Source organism: Pholis gunnellus, assembly GCF_910591455.1.
Source record: "Pholis gunnellus genome assembly, chromosome: 3".
NCBI lineage: Eukaryota > Metazoa > Chordata > Actinopteri > Perciformes > Pholidae > Pholis > Pholis gunnellus.
Genome location: NC_136529.1, coordinates 15797180 through 15814472, shown reverse-complemented (window position 1 = coordinate 15814472; position 17293 = coordinate 15797180). Strand labels below are relative to the sequence as shown.

General features: G+C 39.3%; 1 protein-coding gene across 3 annotated transcripts; it reads right to left on the bottom strand.

The window, feature by feature from the left end:
• Positions 1-1904: 1904 nt before the first annotated feature.
• On the bottom strand, positions 1905-16511 carry pfkfb4b (6-phosphofructo-2-kinase/fructose-2,6-biphosphatase 4b). 3 transcript variants are annotated; one of them, XM_079156739.1, is made up of 14 exons: positions 16412-16511; positions 9759-9875; positions 9532-9628; positions 9038-9104; positions 8864-8938; positions 8720-8776; positions 8343-8464; positions 8054-8261; positions 6744-6890; positions 6537-6641; positions 6295-6424; positions 5809-5871; positions 5484-5548; positions 1905-2895 (listed from the first exon to the last, which is right to left on the bottom strand). In XM_079156739.1, the coding sequence occupies exons 1-14, from the start codon at positions 16452-16454 to the stop codon at positions 2836-2838; spliced, it is 1356 nt and encodes a 451-aa protein (XP_079012865.1). In that variant the 5' UTR covers positions 16455-16511; the 3' UTR covers positions 1905-2835. The 3 variants fall into 3 exon arrangements, with proteins under 3 accessions (XP_079012865.1, XP_079012864.1, XP_079012866.1); XM_079156738.1 differs by lacking the exon at positions 16412-16511 and adding an exon at positions 11335-11513; XM_079156740.1 differs by lacking the exon at positions 16412-16511 and adding an exon at positions 11057-11105.
• Positions 16512-17293: the final 782 nt, after the last annotated feature.

Below are 17293 nucleotides of genomic sequence, written 5' to 3'. Positions count from 1 at the left end.
ATGACACACCGTATAATTCATGTTGATTTATAGTATAGTTCAGTATATATGATTTATTTCATATGACTTTTTAACGACAATTTACTATTACTTTTTTCTACATGCTATACTGTGACGTTTTTATGACCGTTATCAAAATCCTACATGATTTTATGTTAATTGTACACATACTATACTAGACTTTGACTTTTATGACTTCCTTCGACATACTCTACCATGACGTTTTTACGGCAGTTGTCAACATACTTTTTATGACACACTATACCAAATTTGACTTTTATTTTTGGACATTCTATATTTTGACATATACTATGACTGTTTTCGACATACTGCACATTTTTCAACGTACAATACTATAACTTTTTAATGACTTTTTCAAAATACTGTTTTTTAGACATACATAGTATGTTTTAATATGACTTTTCGACTACATTATGTTATATATTATGTACTATACTATTTGTTCACGATTTTCTTTATTTTTTTGACTGGCTTTTTATTGACCTTTTTCAACATTTTCCACTTACACTACTTTGACTTTTGTTAGATTTATTTCTACATGCTATACTGTCTGTTAATAATACATGGGACATACAACACTATGACCTTTTTCAACATGCTATACTATGACTTTTTTGACAATTTCAACATACTATGACATTTTGATGAATTTTGTCAACATACTATATTACTTTTTTACTACTTTTTAAAATAGTTTCATATGACTTTATTTTATTTACTTTATTCGACATTATTTGTAGACATGCTATACTATGAAGTTATCCCACAGACTAGTATGTCCTTTTTGACTTTTTTCAACATGCTATACTATGACCTTTTGATTATTTTTTCAACATACTATATGATTTTAATACTTTTTAAAATAGTTTCATATGACTTTTTTTTAAAGACTATAAAATGACTTATTGCTTTTAAACATACTATAATATGACTTTTTTAAATGATATACCTTGAATGTTGTACCATTAAGCACAGGCGCTACACAAGTGGAAGCTAACACAGCAGATACTCAATTAAGTGAGCCTAATTAGCATGACCAGCAGTAAGAAATGAACAAGTATCACCAAAACAGGGATGAATACTGTACAGAGACCATAGCAATATGTTACTTAATGTAAATCTTACAGTTCAATGGACACACGCAACAGTCAAACAAAGGCACCCAGGTTTGAAATTGCTTCCAAAGCGAAAGTTTTTTCAAGACTATTTGAAGACGTTGAATGAATGTTCACGTTTAGACCATACTTCAACGAGATTTGCAGTACTCGTATTTGGAAGCACTCTAAGCCAAAGTTCCTGCGTGTGCGTGTTCCAGCAGTAAACACATGAATGTACTGACAGAATGTACACTGCTCTCATTAGGATGTCCTGGAAGCATCTTAGCAGCAAAATGTCTATAATTCCATATTTATGACGTTTTATATGAAACATTAAATACGTTCAAATCACGTCTTTGTGTAGACCACATTTCACCGATCAGTGTCAGTGAAAATAGCTCTTAAGACATTCAGACCAAATTTCAAACAGAAATCAAAGTTGAAATCCCGGTTGGTGCTCACTGAATGCTTCAATGACTAAATTACATTTTTGATGAATAAATCTGTGTAGTATAATCTGCTTCCATTCCTCTGATTTTATGTGTTTTTATGTTCCATCTTTAATCTTTAATGTTTCTGAGGAAATGTAATTTGACAGGCACATGTGCCATCCTCTTTGTTTACCTTTTACTTCCACTGGTAACTCCTGGGATTGGGCCAAACACTCGATGATGTGACAGCCCTAAACATAGTCCGTGATTGTGAAGATTGGAATGTTTTTGACACTATATCTTTTTAAGAAGCCCAAACAACAGCTCTGTCTTAAACCCAAACATTGAAGGTTTATTCAGATTTTGACAGCTGGAGACGAACAAGGCATTTGGAATTATATTTCCAGTACAGTAATTTTACAATATCAAATGTACAACATTACAGAAAAGGTGCAGAGTTCTCAAAATAATGGCATACCGTAAAATACATGTTGATTTACACACACAACTTACATCAAACAGCTGTGTGTACAGTTTGCACAGCACCAGGCAGGCATTCACTTAAATCATTGGTCAACCAAACGCTGCCTTTTTCAATGACAGACTTATGACTGCAGATTTGTCATAACAGTTCATTGTATGTCTTAAAAACGGCACCCCACAAAGTCCATCCTAACATCTTTTTTGGTTTAAACATAATAAGAGGGAGTACCTCATCCCAGGATTTCTGATTACAGAACATGTGTGAATCATAATGATTTATATTAATTTGTTTTCTCATGGTAGATACACTGAGCACAATGGCTGCATTTTTTTATATAATTCAACAACTAGCTGAGAAAAACACAGTTTAAAAAATTAAAAACTCAGGGATTAAGGACTTTGATAAAGAGCATTTTAACTAAAGTAGTTATAGTTTCTTGAGGGGTTTTTTCGGGATAATGATACTTGTTTTTCTTATAGTAAAATCTTCAGAAACACTGGGAACATATGGCAGTATACATAGTGCACAATATACAGACAATATTAAATATAATCATGGAAAAGGTGCTGAAAATGATAAGAATATCATTGCAACAATAAAAGTAGACACGCTTATCAAAAATATTGGCATTTTCTTCACCAGGAGTTGAGCTACAGAACAGACATATAAAAATGGATTACAGTTAGTGAAAGTGCGTTACAGTTTTACTCCGGGCAGTTGAACAGCACCGCTCCCATAATGCAGTTCAGAGGGCTGAACGAAAGTCGGACAAGGTTGCGGCTGGAACAGGAAGTGCAGAACATTAGAGGTGAGCTGGGACTGTCTGCAGAGCGTCATCGGTGGTGCGCTGCACTTTCACATTCTGAAACAGTAATGAGAGAGAAGGACTGAGTTACAATCCTACATTACTCATTTACATATTGATTTGAATTCATTGAATACTCCCTTGACATTCATATTCGGATCCATAGTAACATGACTGATACAATTAATTTAATGAAGTCAGAATATATGCTTTCATCTGGTATTTCTAGAATATATGAATCGCACTTGTGGGTATTGTCACAGAGGGTATGACATTAATTCTTTTGCTATAAAATATTTTTTAAATGTAGATTTACATTGCCACAGAACCATCTAAAAAGTGCGCTTGGGAGCAGTGGTGTATTGCGGGGTATATGCAGGTATACACCTGTTTTTCTGGCGGTTTACAGTATACCCACCCATGAGCCAAACAGCCATTGGAATATATATAGGAGAGAATACGCACGTTCTCCTTGGTAACCCACCCATCTACCTAGAAGTACACCCACCTCATCAACAACCACTACACCACTGTTTAGGAGGAAATACAGAAGTCAGCATTTTACTGTAGATTACTATTCATACGTTACTTATTGCTTTACTGAGACAAATCAATCAATGTCCACTCAAACCCCAACTGACATGTGACACATAGAGAACTGTACCGTTAGACACATTATAGTCATTATCCGAGAGACAAAGTAACCGATTATTAATGTATTCACCAAAAAAAAGTAACAGGAGAAAGAATGATTTTTTTTCCAATTTGGATTTTTATATTTACAATGACCTTCACAAACAAAAAAATCTGAAAAAAGTTACACTTGATGAAATGATTTAAGCATGTGTGCTCTCCAACTACCAGTTAACACTGTTAGTGATCATTGAATAGCAAACATCTTGATTCAAGTGGAGGTTTAGTGATCAAACGTTTGTTGGGCTTTGCAGATGAAGCCTGAACATTTAAGCAGTAAACAAGAGTTAATATAAAGATACAAAATAAAAAAAACTATTACTAGAATGAAAATCACATTTTGATTCAATTCATATGCAGACACATGTATGTTGAGGTTAAATGTATTTGTCACTTGCATACATTAAGCATGAAAAAAAACATTCACCCAATGTTAAAATCAACATGGTATTTTTGTCCTTTTCTTCCTTCATTCACTATTAGCACGCACGCACGCACGCACGCACGCACACACGCGCGCACACACACACACACACACACACACACACACACACACACACACACACACACACACACACACACACACACACACACACACACACACACACACACACACACACACACCTGAGTGATTTGTCCCGTCTCTTTATGTTATGGAGTCCCTACAAAGATGTGAAATGGAACGAAATGCAGTGGCCCTGAGATTTCAAAGCACTGCAACTAGTCAAAACCGTAGACTGCGCATAAAATATAGACGTAGTCTCAGTATCGTCACCCTTAGGTTTCTCAGGAGCCACTCAAAGCGGGTGGCTCCGGCCATTGCCATCTTGGCAGTGACGACACAACTCAACTCTAAAAAAAGAGGAGGAGCTGAAGCAGCCCGGATGACGCAGCAGAGCAGGTACGGCACCTACCTGTCACTTAAAGTGGCCACGCCCTCAACTGTGCCTAACTTTAAGACCTAATATAAATTAAAAGGGTGAGTTATATAAATATTTACTCCATCTACAGTCGTCATGGACGTGAAAAATAAGGCATAGAGACTAAAAACATTTTCTGTAACAAGCAGTAAACATGTTTATTTCTGCTCTAAAGTTTGACATTTTAACATTCGGGTCTACAGAGATCGACTCACTTTTGGAGCCAACCTCAAGTGGCCATGTGAGGAACTGCAGTTTTAGGCACTTCCCTGTTGGCTTCATTTCTTGGCACACATTGTGATTGCATGATTCAGATACTTTAGAGATCTGCTGTTAATCTAGCGTTGGCCTTTCATTGATTACTAGTTTACCAGTTAAATTATGAAGCATTCAAAGAGAATGTTAAAATAAGAGATAAAATAAGAAACAAAAAGAGTGAATATAACTGTTTTCTTTTTAAACTTATTTCCATTGTGTTCTGTGTTATAATCTACATGTTTCTATATTTGGTCGTGTTTTCTTTGCAAAATGTTGTCTCTAAGTTGCAGGGTGTTGAGCTCTCAGGGCCAATGTAGGGAAATACTTGAGACATAAAAAAAATGAAAAATCTGCTCCGACCTAAAACGTAAATGCTGACAGGACAGAGGTAGCAGTGGCAATGGTAAGTCACAGCTGTCTTGATTGTGGTCAGAGATCACTGGTGGACGGAGTCTGAACACGGTTTCCTTTGTGTGAAAAAAATGTACATTCTCTGTGCAATAAGGAGAGAGGATCAGCACTGACTGCTAGGACGGCTTTAGGAGGGCCACACACACTAAATATGACGGAACACAGACAATGTGTCTCTCTAGAAATCATTAAAGAAAGTCACACACAGCTTTCACAGTTTAAAGATTCTCCCGAATCCAATGGAGTCCCCGGTCACAGATGAACTGGAGGAAAACGCAGTGAGGTGAGTCACCCCTGAAGTGGATTGAAGTTGTCTACGTCGTCTGCTGAGAGACATTTCTATGTGCTGCCTGGGATACCTACCTCTGGTCTGTCTCTGTGTGTGTTCACAGAGTCCACGCCTAAACAGACAGACTCCACTTTACATCCTGAGAAAGAGCAAACAAAGCAAAGATGAGTAAGCGTTAGACCAAGTGGAGATGATTTGTCATCTTTGTCTCTAGGTGACAAGTTTACTTTCATTATCAAATAAGACTATTAAAAAAATTAAAAATAAGAGTTATCCTGTTATCTTTCAGGCAAAATTATGACACAAAAAAACGGATGCATTTTTTGATTAGTTTGGAATAAAAATGATAGTCAATACTATGCATAAATTATATATATATATATAAATGACAGAACTCACCATAAGCCACAGGGGTCAACTTCAATACCGTGTGCAAAGGGCACTTAAGATAAGGCAACTCATCTGTGGAGACAGAGATAGAAAAGTTATGCAACATGCTGGAAGTTTCAGGGTCAAGGTGTATTGCATATTTTCATTTTAAGGCTGCTTTTCAATATGTTCTTTATGTCTTTTCCATAAGTCAATATGTTGGTAGGCATTATGTTTACAGGTTGTATGTACATGTGTACAGTACATTCTCATAAACGTGATATAGACATGATAACTTAAGAATGTCAATTTCACATACGTCATATAGAATAAAATGATGACGCGATGACATTTTGGACACGCATGGGTGTAAACTGACACTTGACTCGTTGACAGAGGCATACAACCGCGATCATTCTAGTTTAAAAACTATCGCGATGTACATCATGAATCAGAAAATAATCAGAAAATTATACACTTTACAAATTTGTTTTGCCTACTGCAAGTCCTTCGTACCTGCAGTCTTGTCCAGGAAATATGCAAGAAGACAACGCATGACGGCCTGGTGACAAACAACCAGAACATTTTCCTGTCTCTCCAACTCCATGATCACTGGCTCTAGCCGCTGCACCAGGTCTTCATAAGACTGACGGAGAATCACAGAGCGATCAAAAACACACAGTCTACAGGAAACAAACACATTTATTCACCTCTAAATAATAGATGCGAGACATTTGGAAGAAGAGTCCCATTCTCACCTCTCCTTTAGGATAGCGGTAGCGGTACTTGTCTTGGTCTCTCAATGCAAACTCCAGAGGGTAATTCTCTTGAATCTCTTCGTACATCATTTCCTCACACACACCCTTTGAAAAGAGGGGAGAGTGTGTGCTTAGCTTGAGTAAAGACATGCTTAAAAAAAGGCTGTTATTAATTATTTATTTCGATGACTACAGGAATCAACATACAGCATCGATTTCGTTGAGGGACTTCCACTGTTCGTATGGTACTCCCAGGCTCTCCGCTGTCTGGATTGTCCTCTTCATCTGGCTGGTCCACACTTTCAGATCGTTGATGTTCTGGTCCTGGATGAATTTCCTCAGACTTTTGGCATACTAGAATGCAAGAAAACAAAATCCATCCAATAAAAAAATATTTTTTTTAGAAGCAGTGGGACGTTGATCACTTTTTCACAGAAAGCCGAAACAGTTGCGTTTGTCTATGCCAAGATACCGTCGCTGTTATGAAAGAGTTTTTAATGTGAAGAGACATTACGGGACAAAGCATAATTCACACCTGTGGTTGTCCTGTAGCGGGCTCCCGGCTATTTTCCCGTTATCCAATTTGGCAATATAGAATACACTGGAGATGTCTCTTGGAATATTTTTTTTTTACACTTCTACAGTCTTAGTTATATGAAAGTGCAACACAAAAGAAACGTTTTAGAAAGATATTTGTCACATATTAAACTTATGTGCAGATTGTTAGAGTTATAGATTTGGTAAATTGTATCCAGAGGTGGATTCCACCGGCCAGAAGTGTCATGGTGTCCCTGCTACCCGATATATGTTTTTTTTCTGTCAGTCGAACGTGCCCATGAACCCTATAAAGGACTTCACCATCACATGCTCGTTGGGTCAAGGATGTAACGGGACACCTAAAACTAGACAAGTTGAGGTATCGTGACTAAGGCTGGAGGGACAAATACCACAAGGCGTGGTGGTCTTTCCTGGAATATTTTTAACAACCTCCACTGTGCCAGTCTGACTGAATAAGCCCTCCGTGCCCTTTCCCCCCTCTTCCCTTCTCCATTTGCCTTTTATTTATTTCCAGTATTTTTATTTAGTTTATTATTATATTTAGTTATTTATTTTTGTAGTATTTTTTTTATTTAGATATACTTATTTATTAATTTCTGTGTTGTACTTGCTGCGGTTATTATGGGTGTTATTGGTTTATACTTCTTACTTTGTATCTCTTTGTCACTGAATATTCTGGTAGACGTCTTTGCATACTCATGTCAGGGTCTATCTGTTCAAATAAAAACTGTTGCACTACAAAATAGTATTCATTGGACTATTAGGCTTTTATGAAAAAATGTCATAATTTAAATTATGGCATGGACCCCACTTTGAGAATTATTGTTGTTTTAGACTACATAAAAACTCACACACACACACACACACACACACACACACACACACACACACACACACACACACACACACACACACACACACACACACACACACACACACACACACACACACACACACACCTCTCTTCCTCTGGGGGATAAGCCAGAGTCTCCTCCAATCCGTCCCTTGATGTTGAGGTCGCTCTCCCCATGGCGACACAGGTAGATGGAGCGTGGCGTGATGTGGATGTTCATCAGGTAGTAGACGATCCGGCTTTGGACGTGGTCAAGGACGCGGTTCACCAGGTAACGACAGCCCACGTCAATAATCTTTATGTAAGACAGATCCCTGGAGCAAGAGAGTCAGTCAACCACCAGCCATCTCGATGAGGTACTTTAATCTAGTCTAAGTCATTTTGTGTTTCCTCACCTGTCCAGAACCTCGTCCAGAGGCTGATAGGAGGACTCGTAACACTTGATCCTCTTCATGAAGTCCTCAACGGCCTCCTCTGTGTTGCAGTGTATGTAGTCTGGACTGCCCAACTTAACTTGCTACAAAGGGAGAAACGGAGGGAGAGGATGTGAGCAGAGAAAAGAGGAAGTTGTCTGCCTGATACTGTTATCAGCCTATTTCCACTGAGCTTGTTTGTATAGATCTGAACAAGGCTTCGTGGTCTATGCCTTAACTCTGAGAGAGCCTTCATATGAACATATTTTAAAGTAAACTGCTCTTGGATTTGGATTTAAATGTAGTATGTATATTTTCAATTATCTATACTGGATAGAACAAAAAGAGAAAAGGCTTACCACTATATTTTGTGCAATGACATCTGGGTCCTCACACACAGACTCCACAAAAAATACCTGCAGTGACAAGACAATCGAGTAAACTTAGAGGCCATCAAGTCAAAGTGACGTAAACTAAATAACAGCTTGCCGCGGTTAACATACCTTGAACCCATTCTGCTCAGCAAACTTGACAATAGTTCCTCTTCTTTCTCTTGTTGTATTTGTGGCATCAAACACCTGAAAAAGCAGGAAAAACTCTTCAGCTGTGATGTACAGTTTGTTTTGATATTGTGATAATTTGCCGTGGAGAACTTAGGGACAACATCAAGGACTCACCGCCACCTGTCCTCCTTCGACACTCAGGTACTGCCGGACATCATTGAGTGCTGCCAACGCACACTGACTGTAGAAGGACAGCAGACACAGAGTCAGTGTACGGTGCAAAGACTTCAAACGCTTGTGACCCAACTACATCAACTCAGGCAGGCAGACTGTAACCCTGTCAGCCTCAAATATCTACCATTAAATGGTGTTTTTTTTGGTAGAAATTTGTGACGTACAAAACAATAGGAGACATCCTGGAATTAAGAATGGTTTACAGGTCCTAAAACGGCTATGACATCAAATCACGGAGAAGCTCTGATAGCAACATACATTCTCCGGGTAGGTACACAATACTCCTCTACATTCCATAGATAGTAGTTGTTTGCTGGTTACTCTGAGTTAGAGAGAACCAAAAGTCTGCAGGTTTTCATTCCATCCAATTACCTGAAAACCTGCAGACTGTTGGCTCGTCATTGCTTTTGGTCGGCCAATCAGTGCAGACTTACCGTCGGATTTTTAACCCTTCTTCATTATCTGGACGGAAGAACTCAAACGACTTGTAGATCTTCAGACACTCCCTCCGGTACTGGCCAACATTGAACTCTGTTACAGGTGAAAATATGTATTTTTTAAAAGATTATAGAGTATAGCTGGCTTCTACTTTAAGGTAATATGTACATATTATGTATTTCATATTATATATGTGTGTATGTGTTTAGGGTGTAGCTGGTACCTTTGGTTGGGACACCAATCCAGTTTAAATAGCGAGTGAGCTTCTTTGAAATGTAAGTCTTCCCTCGAGCTGGAAGTCCAACAGTCACAATGAGGGTCGGGCAGTTTGTCATACACACTGTGAGAGAGAGGAAGAGAAACACACTTTTAATGGATTAAACTCACTTCTCACACATTTAATTGGCTGAGCATAGCTTGTCGACATTATTCCATTCAACAAGAGTTTAATTAGTCTTGAAGGTTGCTCATAATTACACTATATAGTCCTCTCCTGCGACCCATCAGTGGGTCCATCTGATCTGCACCATGAGACAACTGATCAGCATTTTGAATTTATTCACTATCAGGGCTCGAAACTAGCTCTTAAGGAGAGTAAGAAAAGGTGAAGGGATGACACATAAACAAACGACTGAAAACAAGGATGATACAAGGATGTACATGAGGACAGCAAAGGGTGAGGTCTCCAATTTGTCAACTCTCACTTACTTCTTTAAAAGCTGGCTGGAGGAACACGGTTAATTAAGGACAGCACCACGCTGCAGACCAAGGGCCAGTTGAAAAGCACGCTGTCGCCTACTGGGCGCTAAAGTTTTGTGAAATTTGGAAGCTGTATCTCAGGATGTACATTAAATCTCTTATCTATTTTTTTTAATTATTCTTACAAAAATGAAAATGCTCTTTCTGGGTTTATTTTACCATTATTAAAGAATGTCACACAGAAGCAATCACAGTATTTTAGATTCTGCAGACACTTTTTTTTTTTTTTTTCAAAATTTCCTTTGATTGTTAATTTCTTACTTTTTTTAGTTTTAGTTTTTTTTATTAAAACTCACATGTTAAGGGTTGCCCCCTCTTATTTGATTAGTCACCTAAACAGTCGGTTTTTTTGTCTTTTTTGTCTTCTTTGATCAATTAGTGCTTTTTTCATGCCGATTGATTTAGTTTTATGAAATGTATGAGCACATCTCTGGTAAACAAAACATTCAAAGTGGTGCTTTTGTGTGATTCTTTGTGGAGAAACTCAGTTTTACAGATCTGCCAACTAAATCAACTAATCGATTAGTCGGCTGAGGACAGACATAATAAACTGCTCCTGATGTGTAACGCTTGTTTCAAAAGAAACAGCAATGAAGAAAGCAGAGCTTGACTCAGCAAAAACCAGCCGACCTGCGGAGAGTGCGAACCAGACACAGCTGCTCAGCCTCACATCCACGTCGGTCAACACCCATCATCATACATGTTGTCTGTGGGGTGATCTTGGGGGTAAATTGATGCAGCCCAAGCGTGATTATAATGTACCTCCATGCATATGATGGTCGAAACCAGATCAGCCGATGCAACACTGCCAAGCAGCACAAAAAGGCAACAATATGCATTACTTTATTAGTGCGCAACGTCTAAAACAACCGCGCGTAAATGTCACAAAACGGAATATCTTTAAGTTAAAAGACAGACTTCACTTGAATCAGGAAACATTAATGCCATAAAATATGACTTAAAATAGGAATAGCATTAGCAGATGCACATTGACTCCCAGTCACATCCTTAGCGGCTCTGGCCGGCCGGCTGCATCTTACCCCGTCTCTGAGCTATATGTCCGTTTTTGCACGGCATCCAGATCTTCTTGAGCGGGTTCTGGGTGAGCTCCCGCGGAGACGTGTCTAACATGAACTCTTCGTTGTCCAACATCCTGGATGTTGGATCACTGATGTTAACCTGCGTATGTGAAACTGAGGCGGTGGGCTCTAGCCCTGGCAGTCTGATTCCTCTGACTGCGGTCTGCCTATTAGCAGAGAAACAGCAGATGCACATTACCGTAACGACTGGAGACTGAGCGCAACACAGCGTGAGGGAGCAAAACAAAGCCGGGTACAGGATGTGACTTTGCTTAAACAGCATTTCAGTGGTGTTATTTCAACCTCAACTAACTGCCTCTGCACTAATATGCGGTCATATTTTAAGAATGGGAAGGCACTTGTGACAGTAATAACTTAGCCTACTCAAAAGATATATATATATATATATAATGTTTGACAAAATAATCCTAACTCAAGTTACTATACTTTTCAGAGCTCAGAAATATAATGGAAATTCGACCACTACATGTAAAATGTAAAAAACAACAATGCTCGATTCACAAATAAAGGTTATTTCATTTGTCAATCTTATCATTCAAACAAATGTACTCTCATTCATTGAGAAATACACTGTTGTTTTTTTTTTATCTTTATTGTTTTCCTTTACATTTTACTGAACTTTCTGTGGGGTAAATGCAACAAATCCTTTTCATATATTTCCAGACCATAAGAAAACATCCCAACAGCTCACTCATTTCTAAGAAAACCTTTTCAAAGAAATCACCGTAATGACACAAAAAGTGAGCAAGAGAAAAGGAAAAGAGCAGCTGATAGAAAAACAAAGCCTTCAGATGCGCACATGCTGCACACATGGGCAGTGAATGCAGCTGAGAAATGAACCAATCAGAGAAGACATGAGAGGTCCAGCAGCCAATAGGAGAGGCGGGTCGGGGATGGGGGGGGCGCGTGCTGACTGCTGGGAGTTGGGAGCCCACATGAACACCATCACGAAAACTGTAGTGGCCACAAGAACTACACGCGGCCAGCTCACGAGGCCCACATATCACACAGCCTTCTTGTGGCACAAGTCAATAACAATTTCAACATTATATAACGCACATGCATGTCAACCAAGGATTTCAATCAGCTGCTGTTAGCTTGTTCTTCTTCATCATCTCCTCATTTATTTTGATCTATTATGTAACTCAAAACATTTTCAATTTAGGGCTGCAGCTAACAAGTCCTTTCAATTAATCTGCTTTTTATTTTCCTGATTATGCTGTATTTTAAGAAAAAAACGTTTTTGTTTCTACAGTACGGTTTCTTTATTTGAGTATTTACAACAGACTCCTGTACATACGTAGAATGTGTAACACTAGACATGCAAAAGGCATCTTCTGATAATGCATTCATATTACAGTTTTACATTCATAAAAGCGCTTTACATTGAGCACATTATTGTGGAATTGGTTATTGGAAATGTTTAATCATGTGATGATGTGTGTGTGTCATTTGAACACAATGTCCCATTTTTAGAAGACATAGTATTGTTTTGAATTTTTATGTTTTAATGTTTCATTATGGGGATCAGTTGAGTTTTACCTTTTGTGTGTCTTTTGACTTTGTTTTTGTAGAATTCTGAGAATATAAGGTTTGTTTTTAGGAAATGATGAGAACAACTTTAATACAGTAGGTCGTTCTTAGCCCAATGTAATGTCACAGTTGTAACACCAGGTGGCGCTGTGTACTTACTTTTAAAAGGTCTCTAGTTTGGACTGCAGCAAAGTAAATTAAATGAATAAACATCTAGTTGAGACAAAGATTATGGATCTTATTATCTCAGCATCTACTGTGACACTGAACACATCTAGAGGTCAGAGGGCACCGCCGTCAGGGAAAGTCAGCAGGACTAATCCCATCAGCGACACACACACACACACACACACACACACACACACACACACACACACACACACACACACACACACACACACACACACACACACACACACACACACACACACACCTTTTGACTTGGGACCACTTTCACTGTCCTCTTACATTTGTACATATATATATTTTTTTAAATGTAACAACTCACTGCTGCATAACGCAGGTCTTTTATAGCCGATGCAGAGTTAAACTTCCTTTTGCATGAAGTGTTTACACTATCTTGTCGACGTCCTGCGTTAACTAAGCAGCCTAAAAGATGCTTTGCAGCATACTTTAGTTCATTTTATGTTGTGTTTGTTAAATAGAAAACATAAAGTTGAGTCGATGATCTAATAGCGATTAGAGCACATCCAGTTTAGTTTTAAAAGATCAGGTCTGTTTTTATTCATGGCCAACATTACACCAACATATGATTGATCTTTGAATAAAGATGGAGGTACCCTTCACTTCACTCTTGGGAAGACTTTTGTAACCTGACTGCAGTGATTTTCCAGATACTGACGTTGGGCAATGAGGCCTGGCTGACAGCATTTGACCCCAACCCAAAGGTGAGTTCAGGGCTCTGTGCAGCCAATTCAACTTCTTCTACACCAAAACTAGAAAGGGTATTCATTTAGTACCTAGTTTGGTTTTGGCAACAGTTTGGGGCAGAAAACCCTTCCTTTTTTAAGATGGCAGTGCCACTGTACACAAAAAAGACAGCACACTATTGCCTAAAATATCATTAAATACTGTACCATTTTGATGTTCCATTAACTAGAACTAAGGGATCTAGCACTAACCACGAACAACAAACTCAGAGTAGAAGTATGTGGACGGGGGCGTTCACACTGACATCCCAAAAAAGATGGTTTTGCTCAATCAACAGTCCAGAACACAAAGATATTCCTTTTTACACTTTTATCACTCAAAAAAACAGCCATACTGGAGAAGCTGCATACAGAGAATCTTTAGCATTTTTGCTTTAATGATTGCTTGATTATTAAATATGTTCATATGATATGTTAATTCTGTGTTGATCAACGATGAATCGGTCTATAGGTCCCTTTTATGCTGCTTGCGACAGAGGATGACAAAAGAGGCGGTTTCATATGAGCCTGAACAAGCAATATTAATTCCTCCATTGTGCAGAAATGTTGCAACTTTTGCATAAACATACCGAAATAACACAAACAACCCTGCACTTAAATGCTCCCAGATGCGAAACATCAGCAAGATCAGTGCACTGAGCAGGCGTACAATGACTGCATAGGCATTACACACACGTAGGCTACAGCAGCTCTGCCTGAAGCCTATAATGAGATTCTGAGCGAGCGGGTGAACTTTCCCCCAGATAGAGAGCAGACACAGGGAGGGAGGGAGGGAGGCGCAGTGAGCCAGCCACCAATACCATGAACAAGGATGAGAGGAAGTGATTTTTTTGTGAATTTTCAGAGAAGGGATCTGGCAAAAATAAAGACAGAGAAAATAAGGATTACTGGGTATAATAAAGAGGATAAGAATAGAGGGTGGGAGAAGGTAGATTCACTGCAGCTGGCAGCATGTGAGGCATCATGTGCGGTACACAGCAATGGAGAAGTGCACGTAGGGATATTACTGGTGTTGGGTCCGCTGCACCCACTGAAGCATATTTCTCTCCGTCTGCAGTGATAAACACATAAGGGCTCTGTGGGCCCTCTAGAGCTAAAGCTAACTCAATGCTTTCACAGCCTCATAACATCCTATTTACATCACTGGTAACTGCAGGGGCAGCTTAATACTATTCACTGAATAGCTAAAACACAAAGTAGCCATCTGTATTTGTTCCTAAAATAACAACTAGATCAACATCCACAAATGCACACTGGCATGTTTTTCTTGTTTTTCTGCTTAGCCCCACCTCTCTGTGTGTTGGCAGGCAGAGACACAACAGAGCCTGAGATCTGTTCATCGCTCACACATCTGCCACAACATTTAAAACCGCTGTGACCATATTCACACAAGGGACAGCGATGAATCCGTCCCTCGAGAAACAAAGTCTCTCAGAGACGTGGTAGAGTTTGTCCTCTCTTCAGGGCGTTCATCAAGACGACAGCACAGCGACACAATGTCAAACAGGCCCAGCCTTACAGACAAATAGAGTTACATAATAACATATTCTTATAATAATTGAGTCACCGGATTATAGAGGCCATAGTATCAGCATTGGTTCAGATGGCATTTGTAGCATGTGAGGTGGTCATCGAGGAACCTCGATAAGAGACAAAGTGTCGTCGGCTGGGATTGACAGCATGCAAAAGTTAACACACAGAAGTTGTAGCTCAGAGCAACATGAAGGTACATTTGACACAAGTCAGCACACATTAGACCAAGATGTTGGACCCAAATTAACACTGAAATCTCTTCACCATCTGTCCCATTCGCTGCTATCAATGCAATCTTTGTGATAGACACATTTAGTTGCTGCAAGAATCACCATAACAACAAAAGACATTTGAAAAGCTGACTGCCTGCAGGTCAGGGTATGCAGAGATGACCATCTGACCATAAGTTTACCCTCTGGTCCTCCCACACAGTATGTGGTCAGACGGTACCTGGCGTTACCTTTGCATCGTCTGAGCAGACCTGCAGCAATAACTAACTCTAGACACCTCTCGAACACTCTCGAGTACCAACTTGACCTCTCAGATCTGTTTGGGGCTCTTTGACGCAGCATCACACCGTAATAAGTGATGTTTGGAGAGCTGTTCGACAACAAAGTCGTGTTTACATCCTCTCATAAACAGTCAGTCAGTTACGTTAGCTTACAGGCTATAGCTAACCAGCTGCTGCAGCCAGGCTTAACAGCAGATAGGAAGTCGACCAAAGCATCCTTGGCATATGCAAACTATGTATTCGTTACGTGAGAGCGGAAATACGCAGTCTTTCCCAAATTTCACGTCTGCGTACCGCAGCCAGTCCCACTTCTCCCCGGTAGCAGACCCTGTCCGCTCTGGAGCATGCCTACGTGACACAGACTTGTTTACTTCCTCCGCTTGCTAGTCCAGCTGCTCTGTAGCGCTCAATGCACACACAACCAGTGTCCAAAATATACATGTAGGAGAAAAAGAGAAAAGTAAGGACTCGGGAGGAGTTTGCACCCTACCTGCCCTGTCCCGAGGGTTTCTCGGGCGGCAAGAGCCCCTCATGGTCTCGGTTTAAAGCCTCTTCCCAGCGTGGTGTGCAGTGCGAGTCCCTACAGCAGCACAGGCAGCAATGAATGAAGTGAGTGAGCGCTGTGTGATGCGCGCGCTCATTATCGCGTCCATAAGCACGCGCGCACAAGCACGTCCACTTGTTATTGTTCAGCTGTGCTCATGTAACCCCATCTTTACCTCTACCCCTGTTTACATATGTGTTAAGCCCCTTTGTGCGTATGAGCCATAATTAGTCTCATACATACCAGTGCAAACAACTGGCCAAGACCACAAATGGGCCCCGGGTTGGGCTTTGGTCATTTTATTTATTGTAAATTTGTTAGAAAATTTGCACCATACTGCAGTAAAAAAACACAATTTTCAGGTCCTGTCTTGTTGGGGGATAATGTGTAAAAATGTAGATTTATTATTTCAGTTTATATTGTGCTCAGATTCTTAAATTACTAAATAGTCTTTTCAAATGTTTTTGTATTTGCCCGTTCGTCTCCCTATAAGGGAAGAACATAAACAACTTGAACAGTATCTGTACAGTACAGATCTGTCCAACATTATTAGAGCTCCTTTTGTGACGAATTAATATTTAAGGAATCACTGAGCTGTATTAAACCTCTACATGAACAAATCTTAGCCATTTAATCATTTAATCCATTACTGGCTTCAGGATATCTTTACCTCACAGTAAAAATAATCTATACATAGAGCTTTTAAAGCATGGCTTTAATAGTTTATGAGTATTTAGATATATTTCTGTATGGTATTGTTATTTAGTTGATAATTGGTTTGTTTTAGCTTTGTGATTCACAGTGTTTTGTGATTAATTAATGTATTGT

What these genes read in the sequence shown, in the direction of transcription:
- pfkfb4b (XM_079156738.1), bottom strand. Translation starts at nt 11,446, where the DNA reads ATGTTGGACAACGAAGAGTTCATGTTAGACACGTCTCCGCGGGAGCTC. An exon ending in GATTGGTGTCCCAACCAAAG is followed by an intron (nt 9,629 to 9,758) that starts GTACCAGCTACA and finishes CACCTGTAACAG; the next exon opens with AGTTCAATGTTGGCCAGTAC. An exon ending in CACACAGAGACAGACCAGAG is followed by an intron (nt 2,896 to 5,483) that starts GTAGGTATCCCA and finishes TTACTGTTTCAG; the next exon opens with AATGTGAAAGTGCAGCGCAC.